This window comes from Dicentrarchus labrax, unplaced genomic scaffold (assembly GCF_905237075.1).
Source record: "Dicentrarchus labrax unplaced genomic scaffold, dlabrax2021, whole genome shotgun sequence".
Classification (NCBI taxonomy): Eukaryota; Metazoa; Chordata; class Actinopteri; family Moronidae; genus Dicentrarchus; species Dicentrarchus labrax.
In genome coordinates this window covers 21,389,863-21,405,908 of record NW_026136722.1, presented here as the reverse complement: position 1 = coordinate 21,405,908, position 16,046 = coordinate 21,389,863, and the positions used below count along the sequence as shown (strand labels likewise).

General features: G+C 43.7%; 1 protein-coding gene across 2 annotated transcripts in view; it reads left to right on the top strand.

Annotated features, from left to right (window-relative positions):
* smg1 (SMG1 nonsense mediated mRNA decay associated PI3K related kinase) overlaps positions 1–16,046 on the top strand; it is a 92,450-nt gene that overhangs the window by 21,523 nt on the left and 54,881 nt on the right. For both annotated transcript variants that reach the window (XM_051386807.1, XM_051386808.1), the window contains 12 exons: positions 4,690–4,808; positions 4,893–4,980; positions 5,204–5,305; positions 5,578–5,718; positions 6,023–6,249; positions 10,350–10,549; positions 10,701–10,862; positions 11,010–11,164; positions 11,412–11,545; positions 13,010–13,321; positions 13,498–13,639; positions 14,031–14,181. In XM_051386807.1, the coding sequence (XP_051242767.1) occupies positions 4,690–4,808; positions 4,893–4,980; positions 5,204–5,305; positions 5,578–5,718; positions 6,023–6,249; positions 10,350–10,549; positions 10,701–10,862; positions 11,010–11,164; positions 11,412–11,545; positions 13,010–13,321; positions 13,498–13,639; positions 14,031–14,181 (1,933 nt within the window). The remainder of the gene's footprint in view (positions 1–4,689; positions 4,809–4,892; positions 4,981–5,203; positions 5,306–5,577; positions 5,719–6,022; positions 6,250–10,349; positions 10,550–10,700; positions 10,863–11,009; positions 11,165–11,411; positions 11,546–13,009; positions 13,322–13,497; positions 13,640–14,030; positions 14,182–16,046) is intronic.

The window sequence follows — 16,046 nt, the reverse complement described above, 5'->3', positions numbered from 1 at the left end:
CTCAGTAGAACTAGATTGCTTTTCACTAGTTCGGGCAGACAGGAAGAAAAATAGCGGTTTTGGAGGAGGGCTTTCTGTATTTGTTAACCCTTTAGGCGCCAGGTTTTATTTTTAAAAATACTAGATTTTGACATCTAAATTTCAGAAGGCTCTGGCTTGAAAGTGGTTTGAGATAGAGACGAAGTGTAAATGAGACAAATATTGAGAATGACCTAAAGTTTATCTAGGGAGTAAATTTCCCCATCTAATTTGCATATAATGACGTCAAATGGCGACGGACATATTGGATTATATAATTTATGAATACCTGATATTTTGAGTAATTAAGAGTTGACTTATTTACAGTTTCCTCTATTTGTTATGTTGTCCACATATCAAATGAACAGGTAAAAGTAAATTGTAAGCCAACAGTCGTAAACTAGAACTATTACTACCACAAAACTCATGTAAACAGTAGGCGTTTTTTATGATTTTTTACCCACCACCCCCCCCATTGGAGGACACTTTTTCTTTTCTTTTTTATTCTCTTCATTATTATTATTATTATTATTATTATTATTATTATTATTATTATTATCGTTATAATATGATATAATAACAGTAGGCATCTTTTAGCTGCAGAGGCCTAATCTGCGCCCATCTATCCAGATAGATGTAGTATGAGATAGAGTGTGGAACCTCTCATTGCAAGGCACAGTACAGAGACAATATGAACAATATTGAGACCCCACCACATAGCCTAACAAATGGACAGGTACACTGCTGCATCGGATTGCTGCGCCACTGCCGCGCATGGACTTTGGCACTGTGACCGGCGCGGTAGAAAGAGTGAACACTAACGCTGGTCCCAGCGCTATTCTCACCACCCCCGCTACTTCTACCACATCCATTAGCTCCCTTACTGATACTACGAGTTTGTGTAGTACTCCCACCTATGTTGGGCAAAGGGTCGTGTGTTTGTGCTTGTGTGTTTACCTCACTTTGCCCGGCAGCGCCGGTGCAAAGACGCACCGTATCACGATCACTAATCGACCGGCCGTCATCTCCCAAAGGTAGATTTTCCCCTTCGGAATCAGAGTCTGCGAATAGGAGACCCATCACTTCCCTAAGTGTCAACTTTTTGCTTGCCATTTTCGTTTATTTCGTCTCAGTAACTCCTTAATCCAGCAATACCGCTTCAGCATAAATAGCGCCGTGGCACACTATTTCCGGTTTCTCACCCAACAGTTTGGACGGGACTTCCTCGAACATTTTGTATTGAAACATGACGTTTTTCTGAGCTAAGGTCTAAGTACGGGATGTCTGCCAACTAGTGGAGGGGAGTATTATTATATTTATTAGGAGAAAACAGCTGTTTGATTCAGTACCGCGTCCTGTCGCAATTTTGCGACTTTGGAGCTTAAAGGGTTAACTCTAAATGTTATAACCCATTACATGTTGTCACGAAGGCAGAAATCTGCACTCCTGATATTGAACTGCTGGCCATAGGGTTAAGGCCATATTATCTTCCCTGTGAGTATTTGGCCGCCATTGTTGTCATTGTTTACATTCCTCCATCGGCAGTAGCGGCGCACACGCCTGTGACATCATCCACACCACCGTTGCGGACCTGCAGACACACCATCCCAGCGCCTTTATTACAATAAATGGATATTTTAACCATGCGAAAATCTCAAGGACACTGACCAACTTTACCCAGTACGTGACCTGTAACACAAGAGGGGGAAAGACCTTGGATCTGCTGTATGCCAATGAAAAGGAGGCATACAGCGCCACCACCCTCCCCCCTCGCAAATCTGACCACTGCCTGATACAGCTCACTCGTACATACAGCCCTGCTGTTAGGAGGAGACAGCCCATCACCACCAGGACTGTGCAGCCAACAACAAGCCCAGGATCAACAGGGTCATCAAAGCCCTGTTGAACAAAAGTAAGATGGCTTTCATGGCAGGAGATGAAGATGCCAAGAAAGACATTCAGAGGGAGTTGAGGAGGGCCAAAGACTATTACAAGAACAAGATAGAGGGGAAGCTGCAGCAGACCCCTGCAGCAGAGCATTACTGGTATGAAAAGGTCAGTAGGTTCAGTTGAGGGGACAAAGGGACGTGCCGACAAGTTGGTAAATGGACCTGTACTTGTAAAGCGCCTTTCTAGTCTTCCAACCACTAAAATCGCTTTTACACTACGTGCCACATTCACCCTTTCACACACATTCACTCAGCGATGGCAAAGCCCATCGAACTGAAAGTAACGCATTCATAGCAATTCGGGGTTGTCGACTGTACCACAGATGATAGGGAGGAGGAGTAAAGAGACCTGATCCAGAACTTCACTAGAACTTCGAGACAGACGACCACCCACCTAGAGCCGGAGGATCTGTCCTAGGTTTCTGCCTTTTAACAGGCAGTTTTTCCTTGCCCTTGTCGCCAAGTGCTTGCTCATGGTGGTACTGTTGGGTCTCTGTAAATAATTTTATAAAGAGTTCGGTCTAGACCTGCTCTATTTGAAAAGTGTCCTGAGATAACTTCTGTTATGAATTGGCGCTATACAAATAAAATTGAATTGAATTGAATTAGATGGTGCGACAGAAACCACTTACAGCTCAACACAGGGAAAACCAAAGAGCTCGTGGTGAACTTCCAGCGCAGCAAGAGGCCCCCCTCCCAAGTTGCTGTTTGGGGAGAGAGGGGAGAGATGGTGGACACCTACAAGTTCTTGGGGATTACGCTCAACAGTAAACTGGACTGGACGGACCACACTGAGGCCCTCTACAGGAAAGGACAGAGCAGTCTGTAGTGGCCAGTGTCCTCTTCTTTGCAGTGGTTTGTTGGGGAGGAGGCATCGGGACTAGTGGTAGCAACAAGCTGAGCAAACTTATATTATTTATCTTAAATTGCACATGTACAGTTTAGTTTTTTAGGCAAGCTGCTTAAAATATATATTTTTTAAAATATTATTTTTGTTTCACCGATATGTATGAAGCTTGGAAGGCATGTGTAACATGCCAAGACGTACAAAAAAAGCCTCTTGGACCCATACCCCAAACCCCACGGGAAGTCGGCCATTTTCATTTTCATGGCGAACTTTTCGCGTTGTATTTGAACGAACTCCTCCTAGGGAATTTATCAGATCTACTTCAAAATTGGTCAGTACAGTCAGAAATTGGTGCTGATTAAAAGTTGTGCTGTTTGTGCATGTACATTGAAGGGCGTGTCCGTGGCGTGGCATCAAAGTTGGCCAGGTTGAACTGAATGTCAAACTGTGGTGCCATTTCTGGCACTTTGCAGACTTTCAGCGTTTTTTTTTAAACAAACTCCTACTAGGGAATTTATCGGATCAACTTCAAAATTGGTCCATACAGTTAAAAAATACTGCTGATCAAAAGTTGTGCTATTTGTGACTGTATATCGAACCGCGTGCCTGTGACGATGTGTTGAATTCCCCCGATGGCCGTGAAACAGATAGTACTCATAACTAACATGATAAACTCATGTCCACTAAACGTCACATATTCTATAACACGTCCTCACAACTTCAGTGTACATGGTCCAATCTCAATGAAACTTAACATGTTTGATAACAGTCCCGCCTTGAGCACGTCTTAGAGGTGGGCGATATATATCGTTTGCGATAATATCGTCATTGTTGTTTTGACGATGTGCCAATTTCCATTATCGAGTATTTAAATTACTTCGACAAAAACAATGAAACGCCCGCGGAAACTCCTCACATCCATTAATACACGGTGCAGCAGCACCTCTACAGCATGGCAGGATTCAGTCACACCACTAGTGGGCCTACGTAATCACATGACGGGATCACGTGACCTCTCGTTAGCATCCTCCTTGCAACAGTTTAGCAGCGCGTTGCGATGGTAGAGAGAAAATGCAAACACCTCCAGTCCCTGAAGCTACCGGTACTTCAGATGATTTAGTGCCGAGACGTGGGTCCTATGGGCTTCAGCGTTCAGAGCGCTGCGCCTTCAGCGGTAAAAGATGTCGCGGAGACGGGGTTTTTTTAGGCAGCGCTCAGAGCGCTTCAAGTTGAATCTGTTCACTTTTAACACCGCTGGGCGCTCGGAAAATGAGTTTTTGAGCTCTCTCAGCGCTGTAAACGCGTTTGGTGGACAAGTCCAGCTCAGACAATTCTAATCACATTTTAAAGGATATCGACTGATTATCGTTATCGCCAAAATCCCCAAAAATATTGAGATATTATTTTTGCCATATCCCACCCCTAGCACGTCTAAATGACGATATTCAGACATAGTGATAGCGCCACCTACTGGCAACAGAAAGTAAGCCCTTCGTGGCGATTCTGAACTGATTTACATGAAATTTTCATGTTGTGGTCCGCACGTGTAACAACAGCATGTGACGCAGCCGCAGCACACCCCGAGTTGCGTGGAGTGCGAGGTCCCATCCAAAGCTGCTTGCAGCTTTAATTTCTATTATATTTTATAATATTCTTATTTGTGATAAGATTGTATGTACACTGTACTTTTTTTTTATTTTTTATTGCACTATATTTCCCAATGCTGCAACTTAATTAACTTGAATTTCAGTGTATTATTTAATCCAAAACACAATGTCTATCAAAAATCAAATCATGTTTGTGCTGGTAACTATATAACATTGACCGATGTTACTGGATACAATTGCGCTGATACATTTTGTGTTGGTGTGTCAGGAGGCTGCTGCTGACCTGGGCTCAGGAAATCTCTGTGCTGATGAAGAAGTCAGACACCTATAGCCCCCTCTTCTCCCTGCCCTCCTTCAACAAGTTCTGCAGGGGCCTGCTGGCTAATGGTGAGCCCAACACATCCAGCATTTCCCGTGAATCATTTTTAACCTGTATGACTCATTCATCAGAAATGTTGTTTCTGTGCACAGGTCTGAATGAAGATCCAAGTATCTGCCTTCAGACCTGCCACAGCTTACAGGTCCTCTCTTCATCTCTGTCTACTGAGCTACTGCAGAGGTGAACATCATACTTACACACAAACACAGACACACACACACACGCACGCACGCACGCACACACACACACACTTTCAGACTGTATTTAAAATGCCTGTACACTTAACATGGTCCATAAAGTTGTCATGTTTTCTTGCTGTTCTGCACTTTGCTGCAAACATGAGGGGAGAAAACTGCCTGTCCTGCTGAGTTTAAAGTGTGTGTGTGTGTGTGGGTGTGTGTAGGTGTGTGGATGTGTGCAGAGTCCAGTTGGTCCATTCAGCAGTGAGGGTGAGGCAAGCCTATGGCAAGCTGCTCAGGACAATCCCCCTTGATGTGGCTTTAAGGTAAGACTTATTGTACCACTGGGGGGCATCTGCAGTAAAATGGATCTGTTCTCTGCATACCAAGTTTGACATCTTGTGTGTGTATATATGACATTCACCAGTGGACAATTCAATTTGATTTGAATTGATTTGAAAGTTCAAACCGAATGAAGTACTCATGTTCTGAGGAGTCAATCATTTCTTAGTTTTTAATCTAATCTCTCATATAGTTCATTTTATAATGCTGGTTAAGGTGTATGCCTGATTATTGCCTGTGTGATTTTTGTCCACAGTAACCATAGCCACCCTGAGATGAGGGAGATCTCGCTGGCCATCCGCCACCACATGAGCCGAGCGCCAAGCAGCACCTTCCACCCCCAGGACTTCAGCGACCTCATCAGCTTCATCTTATATGGAGTCCTGCACCGTGGAGGGTACGGATTGATCAGCTGCATAGACTGTATACAAATTGTTATTGCAGTCCGAGGGATAAAAGTTTAAAAAGTCTACTTTTTTAGTTTACAGTGGGATCTGTAACATCCAACATCATAGCCCTCAGTTTATGTTTACAACACTGCTATTTAGCAGTTGGGGTATGATATTCTTCAATATTTTTTCATGTGTATAATTTATTTCTCTGTATCCAAGTATATTCATTCTGTCAGTTTGTACCACTGTGTGTGTACCTCATGGTGGCATGCGTCACTGTTTCTAAGCTCCACAGTTGTGTATCCACAGCAAAGACCCCTGGCTGGAGCGCCTGTACTACAGCTGCCAGCGGCTGGAGAAACGGGATGGCAGAGGAGGTGTGGACTGCAGCCGGCCAGGTGTAGTGCCACGCACGCTGTTGAAAACTGAGGCGGTGCTGTGGCAGTGGGCTGTGTGGGAGGCCGCACAGTTTACTGTACAGTCCAAACTCAGAACGCCGCTGGGCCGAGCTCAGGATACCTTCCAGACAATTGAGGGTAAACAGTCTAGATTCAGTTTGTGTTCATAGTTAACAGAACTTAACAAAATTCTTGGGATACTATGATGAGCTTTTGTAAAGTATATGATGGACATGCTGGGCGTACCTTGTGCATAGCCCATTGCTTTCTGTATGGGTACACCTTGGTATGTATTTCCTGTGATTAATATGCAATAGACGATTATTTAAGAAAAGAATCTTAAAATAAGTCACATTTTCACTTGGTAAGATAAGATTAGATATTGCTTTATTTATCCCCCTTAGGAGAAATTCAATTCAATTTTATTTGTATAGCGCCAATTCATAACAGAAGTTATCTCAGGACACTTTTCAAATAGAGCAGGTCTAGACCGAAATTCAGGTTGACACAGCAGCAGTAGGGCAAAGAAGTGCAAAAACAGAGAACAAAGAATATCACAAATAAAAATATTACTAATATTAGAAGATATTAGAAGATATAAAACTATAAATGAAAGTATATACACTATGCATTGTTCAAGTAGGACATGGAGTGCAAAATATGAGCAGAAAATTAAACTTGACTAAAACTAAACTGTACAAGTGGAATTTAAATATAAATAGTGCAAAAGGTTTGTGCGCTATAGGTAGGAGTTTTAAACCAGTCTTTGTCTGCGGGGGTTGGAGGTACTGGGTGCTGTGGCGTTGTGGAGTCTGATGGCTGATGGTACAGTTGTGCCTCCAAACCGCTTTGAGGCTCGGGGCTGGGTCGGTCTGTAGCTGAAAGTGCTCCTGAGCTGCCTCAGCTCAGTGGAGAGAGTATGAGAGGGGTTGTCCATGATGGCTTTCAGCTTCCCTCTCATCATCTTTTCAGTCAAAGCCTCCACACTGTCCAGCTCCATCCCCACCACCGAGCTGGCCTTCCTCACCAGCTTGCTAAGCTTGTTGGCACCCCCATTGCCGATGCCTCCCCCCCAACAGACCACCGCAAAGAAGAGGAGACTGGCCACTACAGACTGGTAGAACATCCATAGTAGCCGAGTGCACACGTTGAATGACCTGAGCCTCCTCAGAAAGAACAGCCTGCTCTGTCCTTTCCTGTAGAGGGCCTCAGTGTGATCCGTCCAGTCCAGTTTATTGTTGAGTGTCACCCCCAGGAACTTGTAGGTTTCCACCATCTCTACCTTCTCCCGCCTAATCTCAACTGGGGAGAGGGTCCTCTTGCTCCACTGGAAGTCCACCACCAGCTCTTTGGTTTTTCCTGTGTTGAGCGATAGGTGATTCCTGTCGCACCATCCAATGAAGTTCTCAATCAGGTCACTGTACTCCTCCTCCCTATCATCTGAGATACAGCCGACAATGGAGGGTCATCAGAGAACTTCTGTAGGTGGCGCTCTCCAGAGTTGAAGCAGAAGTCAGAGGTGTAGAGGGTGAACAGGAATGGTGACAGTACGGTTCCTTGGGGTGTACCAGTGCTGCTCGTTACAACATCTGACAAGCAGCTGTGCAGTCTGACATACTGTGGTCTGTCAGTGAGGTAGTCAGTGATCCAGGCCACGAGGACCTGATCCACCTGCATCAGAGAGCTTTTCTGCCAGCCAGAGACGCTGGATGGTGTCGAAGGCACTGGAAAAGGTAGCGGAGAGAGGTAGGTGGGGGGAGGAGGTGGAGGTTTGTTGGGTGGAAAAATGGAGAGGATAGGGGGAGTGTAGGGGGTTTAGGGTAGATGAGGGGGGTGGTGTTATGGTGCTATCCATTTGTCTCGTAAATCCCCCGCCAAAGTGTAAATCTCGCAACATTTCACCGAGACACACCCCCTTTTGGTCGTAATATCAACCGTCCCACTCGGGGCTCCTCAGAGTACACCGAGCTGAACGAGGGGGAACATACGAGTCACAAAACAAAGATGGCTGCGCCCATATTGAGATGTATTTTCTTTGTATTTGTACTACGTTGGTCGTTTTAATGTTGATTTTAAATGCTCTTACACACATTGCTGCTTTAGTCCAGTCACCAATTTATGCATTGCACGGTGTTGCTGTGCGTGCAATACAATGTAAAGTTTTGATTTTGACCTGGTTTGCTAAATAGGCTAATGTAGCTTACAATAACACTAGCCTGCCTGCCTGGTGGCTCAAGAAAAACGCACTTGACACTTGACAGCAAATTGAAATAGGCGAAAATGGCAAAATATTATTGAAATGTAAGACTTGCAATAACGGAATTACTTGAAATGTTAGTGTTTCTGTAGAAAAACATATTATTTCACATTGAGCTTGTTTAGATGAGCCACAAGCTTGCTCTCGTGTTCTAGGAAAACGTCCAGCAATAACACAGCTGCTGCACTGGCACCATGTTCTTCCTGACTCGTCGTGTAGCAAATGCCCAAAGACAAACTGGAACGCTGTAAGTGGTACAAGCCATGCAATGACGTCACGTTCGCGTGTCAGAGCAACTCGGGCAGGGGATTTATGAGACAAATGGATAGCACCATTACTGTTGTCATGGGGAATACGGGCTGTGGAGGGTGGGGTAGCCAGGGTGTGAATGGGGGGTACCTGAGGAGGTGGAGGGGGGTTTGTGAGTCCAACCTATTGAAGAACAGGTTTATCTCTGTGGCACGTCCCTTTGTCCCTTCTACTGAACCTACTGACCTTTTCATGCCAGTAATGCTCCTCATCTCTCCCCCCCCCACACACACACACACGTGTTGGTCTGTTGCAGCCTCCCCTCTATCTTGTTCTTGTAACAGTCTTTGGCCCTCTTCAACTCCCTCCTCAGCTCCCTCTGAATGTCTTTCTTGGCATCCTCATCTCCTGCCGTGAAAGCCATCTTCTTTCTGTTCAACAGGGCTTTGATGTCTCTGTTGATCCATGGCTTGTTGTTGGGGAAACAGCGAGTCCTCTTGGTGGGGATAACACTGTCCTCATAGAACCTGATGTAGTCTGTGACACACTGGGTGAGACCCTCGATGTCGTCTCCGTAGTCTTCCTGGAACACTTCCCAGTCGGTTGTACTGTAACACTCCATCAAGGCCTCCTCTGCCTCTTAGCTCCTCCTAACAGCAGGCCTGTATGTAGGATTGAGATGTATCAGACAGTGGTCAGATTTGCCGAGAGGGGGGAGAGCGGTAGTGCTGTATGCCTCCTTTTCATTGGCATACAGCAGATCCAAGGTCTTTTACCCTCTGGTGTTACAGGTGACGTACTGGGTAAAGTTTGTCAGGGTCTTTGAGATTTTGGCATGGTTAAAATGGGTTGTGTCAGTTAATGGGCTGGGATGGTGTGCAGGTCTGCAACGGTGGAGTGGATGACGTTACAGGTGTGCGCCGCTACTGCTGATAGAGGAATGTAAACAATGACAACAATAGTGGCTGAAAACTCACGGGGCAGATAGTATGGCCTTAACCCGATGGCCAGCAGTTCAATGTCAGACGTGCAGATTTCTGCCTTCTTGACAATATGTCCAGGGTTAGACCATTTAGAGTTCACAAAGACAGCAAGCCCTCCTCCCGACTTTTTACCGCTCTGTTTGCTTGCTCATGGTGGTACTGTTGGGTTTGTAATAAATGTAAATAATGTAATAAAGAGTTCGGTCTAGACCTGCTCTATTTGCAAAGTGTCCTGAGATAACTTCTGTTACAAATAAAATTGAATTGAAGTATAGTTCAACTACGGCAAAAAAGTAAAAAAATTAACTACCAACACTGGCGGTCTATTTACAACAATAAACACAGTGCTATTTGAGAATGAATAAAGAAGTAGTAAGATTTAAGCCAAAAAATAAGAGGCGGAGCGGGAGCTGTTGCGTCGAGCTGCCACTCTCTGCAGCGCTCTAGAATTAATGGTAGGCAGTACAGTAAACAAGGAGAGCAACCAATGAGTAGTGACATGTAACAAATGTCCGCTTTGACATAAACCATGGACATTGTGGGTAATGGTCATCATCTAGGCCACGAGTGTATCATCAATATAGTTATAATTTCCATTAAGCCAAGAATTACACTTTAATCATTTTATATACACTATTATATATATTATGAGTCTGGACGGACAGGGATGTGAATTGCAACTTGACAAGATGGTGGAAGCATGCAATGGCCGGTAATTCAAGGTTTTCTTCTCTAACCCTGTGTTTCAGGTATGATCCGAAGCCTGGCTGCCCACAGTTTGAACCCAGAGCAGGATGTTGGAGCGTGGGCTGGTGCTGGAGGTGATGGGGATGGTCACCATTCCAATCAGCTTCGCCTCGCTCTGCTGCTTCAGTACCTGGAGAACCTGGAAAAGCTCATGTACAATGCCTATGAGGGCTGTGCCAACGCTCTCACTGCCCCCCCAAAGGTGTGCAAAGAAAAGCTCCAGATTCTACTGCTGAGTAAAATTTTAAAAAATCCAGAAGGAGTATAACCAAAATGGCAACCGCATCCCTTTAGTAATAGCCATTGATCTAAGAATAAAGAATATGACGAATCCCTCTTTCTCTGTGTCTCAGGGCATCAGAACATTCTTCTACACCAACCGTCAGACGTGCCAAGACTGGCTGACAAGGATCCGCCTGGCACTGATGAGGGTCGGTCTTCTTTCTGGCCAACCGGCAGTAACCATTCGCCACGGCTTTGACCTGCTTACAGAGATTAAGAACAGCGGCACCCAGGTCAGTGCAGATACACAGAATCTCTCTGTTCGGATATGTGACTCTGTAGCTTCATGCTATCAGAATTTATGACATACATGTTTGTGGTTATTTGATAGTCATATTATCTGGTTACATGAATAGCATATATTCTGGTGTGTTCCTCAGGGTCCAGAACTGGAGGTTCCTCTGACATTGCTGGTAGAGGCTCTGTGTGAACTACGTTGCCCTGAGGCCATCCAGGGCCTGGCAGCCTGGAGCCTCCTCACCACTGGCAGGAGTCTGGGCTGGCTGTCGTCAGTCGCCCTGCAGGCTGAGGGACGGTAAGTAACGCCAACTTAACCACACGTCCTCACAACTCTGACAAATAACTAAATCATCCACCTCCACGTGTCTGTGGTTCATCTATTTGGTTGTCCTCTCTGAAATAGTAAGTGTGTGTGTGTGTGTGTGTGTGTGTGTGTGTGTGTGTGTGTGTGTGTGTGTGTGTGTGTGTGTGTGTGTGTGTGTGTGTGTGTGTGTGTGTGTGTGTGTGTGTGTGTGTGTGTGTGTGTGTGTGTGTGTGTGTAGGTTTGAGAAGTCAGCTCTGGAGTATCAAGATCAGCTGTCTGCGGTTACCGGGATGGACTGCAGCATCAAAAGCTCTGAATGCTGTCTGCTCAAATTCTCCAGCAACACAAGCAGCCCCAAACACACAAGCAATGGTAAGCAGCAAATATCCACCTTCAGTGCAGTCCAACTACGATAAACTACAACGTCCACCTGTATTTGCACTTCAGTCATTATGTCTAAATTGAGATGTATGACCCCAAAATTCAAGATGGATATAGAGATTGTTGAGAAGATGCTTGTAGTAACTTTAGTCACTGCAATATTGCTTTTCCCACTTACAAGAGTTAATGTGGACATTTTTCTTTCTTTATACTGATGATGATAATAATTAAAGCTGCAAGCAGCATTGGGCGGGATCTCGCGAAATTTCATGTAAATCAGATCAAAGTTGCCATGCAGCACTTACTTCCTGTTGCCAGTAGGTGGTGCTATCACTATTACTGAATATTATCACATAGACCTGTTCAGGGCGGGACTCTTATCAAACGTGAAGTTTCATTGAGATCGGATCATGTATGCAGAACAAATCCCTCTTTCATGGCGAGTCGTTGAAATTCCACGCCACGCTGTTCGACGGAATGTCTTAAATAGCACAACTTTTAATCATGCATGTCTTTAGATGGCTGTGTCCAAATCTGAAGTCGATCCAATCAATTCCCTAGGAGGAGGAGGAGTTCAAATACGTGTGCAAATCGCCAGAAATGGCCGCTAAATCCAAAATGGCCAACTTCCTGTTGGGTTTGGGGTATTGGTCCAAGAGGCTTTTCTGCTTCTATTATCACGATAAACATGCGTACCGATTTCCATACATGTCGGTCTTACGCGTCTTGGGGGCTGATTCTGGGGGGCGGGACTTTTGGGGACAATTGCATACTTCGCACGGTCAGTGCCCGGGCCCTAATGATGGCCGGTTCTTAGGGGCCCTCCTATCTGACATGTAAGTCATGTAAACCATTTGTCATTACCAAACTATCAGACCAACAGATGGAGCGAAACCAGTTGTCAGGTCTAAGAATAAGTAGACCTACACCGAACAGAATGAGGCATGAACAAACAGTATTTATTGAAAAGAATATTTTCTGTCTTTTAAGATAAGTGAATATTAACATTAACAAATTGTATATAATTGAATATAAAATGAAAAAATATAACACTGAGCGTTGGCTCTGCTGCCTGGTAATTATCCCAGTCATCACAATATTATATAGTCAGCATTACACACACAGCAAGTTTCATTTTGTGCATGCACACTGGAACGCACATTCAAGCACAACACGGTAGTATGTTATCGTTCACAAGCTATTTATTAACACTGTTGCTTGTTGGTGTTCGTCAAACGTATAAATAGTTGTATTTCACCCATTTGCTTTGGGCAGGGCCCTATGCAGCTTGTTTAGTGGGCGTATAAGGACAACGGGCTCGATAGTGTTAATATTTCAGCTCCTGATATCTAATCGGATATCTAATTCTAAAAGACTAATCATGTTTCCTAATGTTTAGTCTCGTAAGACTGCTGCTCAGAGTGGGATTTTCTGGTGGTGTATTTCTCTGAAAAGGTGACAGCAGGAAGACAGTTCTGCTAAAGTCCAGCGAGTGCTCTCCTGAGGTGATCAACTTTCTGGCCAACAAAGCGTGTCAGTGTTACCTGGCACTCTGTGATTGGGCATCTGTTAAAGAGTGGCAGGCCACCGTCCATTCCCTCAAACAGAGCTCCACCAATCCAGTCAACATCAACCTGAGGACTGACTTCAACTACATCCAGGCCCTGAGCTGCTTTGAGGACGGAGATCTGGCAGAGTGCGGGGCTCAGCTGGAGCTGCTGCCTGGAGAGGACTACAGCTCGCTCTCCAGCAGTAAGGATAAGCTAGGTATGTGCATTATAGGACACAATCTAGAAAATAACATTCAAGTCCTGTAAATATTAATGATTTTATTTTAGAATCAACAACAAAACAGAATAACATTGAACATAATCACCAGTCTTCAAACATTCCCATTTCACCTCAAAACAACATAAATTGTGGTTTGTGTGTGTGCATGTTAGATCTGAAGAGGCTCCTTCCCTCTATGAGTCCAGATCCAACTGAGCTGCAGAGAGCCATCGAGGTGCAGCTCCTTCGGAGCGCTGTTTGCGCCATGACGAAATTCACTCAACAGCAAGAGCAGAGGAACACATCCAATACAGAGTGAGTGTTCACACTAATGTGTGTCATAGATGTTGAGGTGTGCTGGACACAGAAACCAGTATCAGGTCCTCAAGGGTTCAGGGATAAGGCTGTGTATTGGCAAGAGTCTGGTGATACATATCATGATACAGGATATACATATCAGTATACTGTAGCGACTGTCTGACTGATGCAAAGTGGGTCAATTTAGACTCCTCTCATGAACAAACGATTTAGTTAACTGTTAGGGGGCTGCCTGAGAAAAAGGTCAATGTTCAGAAGCATTCCTCACTAAAACCAAGAAGATTTGTCATTGTTGGACTTGCTTGGTAAATATTGATGTGAGCATTCTTTACTTTTGCATGTCAGAGTTATGCAGTCTCTTATTGAGTCATATGATGTAATGTTGCAGTACTTTAGTGCGCTGCCTGAAACAGACTGGACGGATCTGCTTGGGTCCTCTTCGCCTGTCCACCCTCACTCTGTCTGACGCCCTGCCCACCCTGCCCACCCTGCAGCTCCACTGCACTGCCACCCTGGAGAACACACTCACTGGACAAGAAGTATGTATACCCACACTTTCTATTTGACTGTAATATAAATGGAATTTAGACTAGAATGTTTGTCATGCTTTATTTGTTGTTTTATTCAAGTGTTCACTGGTTTGGTCACAACCAAATGTAAATCACAAAAAAGAGCACAAACAAAGGCCCTGCACGCTTTGCTAAACACTAAGATATTAACACTGTTCAATTCTATTTGTATAGCGCCAATTCATAACAGAAGTTATCTCAGGACACTGAAAGCATGGGGGGCGTACCAGAAGGCACTGGAAAATCAAAACATATGATTTAACTCATTTATTTCTAACCGAAACATTTCCCCATAATAATTCTAGTGTAAATTCTGCTGTGGACAAAATCAATTAAATTTTTCATCATTTGGCTCTATTGTCTAATTTGAAAGCCTCCAAACCAAAATCTCAACAAATGAACAATAACAAATGGTTTGACACTGAGTGCAAAAACCTAAGGAAAACTTTAAGGAAATTATCAAATGAAAAGCATAGAGACCCAGATAACCACAACATACGCTGTCAATATGAGGCCACTCTGAAACAATACAAGCACACCCTAAAAACAAAGAAAGAACAACACAGCAAGAACCAGCTCTGTGAAACTGAGGAATCCCTCGTATCCAACCAGTTCTGGGAGAAATGGAACAACCTAAACAAAACCCAGCAGGATGAATTGGCGATCCACGATGAAAATATTTGGATTAATCACTTTAGTGAATTATACAGTAATGTTACAAAAAATTATGATCAGTACAAGATATTCACGAAATGGAAAACTCTGGAGGCAGTGATAAAAAACAACCAAAACCCTCTAGATTACCCAGTAACAGAACAAGAATTAACAGAAGTCATCCAGTCCCTGAAAGGAAAAAAGGCTTGTGGTAATCCATGATGGAATCCTCAACGAAATGATCAAATACTCAGACCATAAAATCAGATTGGCTATACTAAAACTATTCAATACTATTCTGTCAACTGGAGCTTTTCCAGACATCAGGAACAAAGGTTTAATAACCCCAATTTATAAATCCGGAAATAAATATGATCCAGATATTTACAGAGTGAATATGTGTCTCCAGTAACCTGGGAAAAATATTCTGCAACATCATTAATAAACGACTTGTCAACTTCCTTGATGACCACAATATTCTGCATAAATGCCAAATTGGCTTCTTGCCAATATATCAATGAATTACCGAACCAACTAGAGCGTTCCACGGCACCTGGTCTCACCCTGAACGACACAGAGATCAGAGGTCTGCTATATGCAGATGACTTAGTGTTGCTTTCACCTACTAAAGAAGGTTTGCAGCAGAGATTGTGTCAGACCTGGGCCCTGACAATAAACACAGCAAAGACTAAGATAATGATCTTTCAGAAACAATACAGAAATCAGGTTACACACAATTTCTATTTAGACACCACTAAATTACAACATACAAAAAACTACACTTACCTTGGCCTCAACATTACATACACAGGAAACCTCAACATGGCTTTGAAAGATCTGAGGGACAAAGCAAGGAGAGCTTTCTATGCAATAAAGAGAAACATTAAAATCTCTATTCCAATCAAAGTCTGGCTTAAAATTTTCCAATTTTTACTAGAACCAATAATTCTATATGGCAGCAAAATTTGGGGACCAAAACTAAATAATGAATTTGACAAATGGGACAAAACAATCATAGAATCTTTCCACACCGAGTTCTGTAAGAGCATCCTGCAGGTGCAGAGAAAAACACCAAATGATCTGTGCAGAGCAGAGTGGCCCCCCCCCCAAAAAAAAAAAAAAAAAATAAAAAAAAAAAAAAAAAAAAAAAAAAAAAAAAAAAAAAAAAAAAAAAAAAAAAA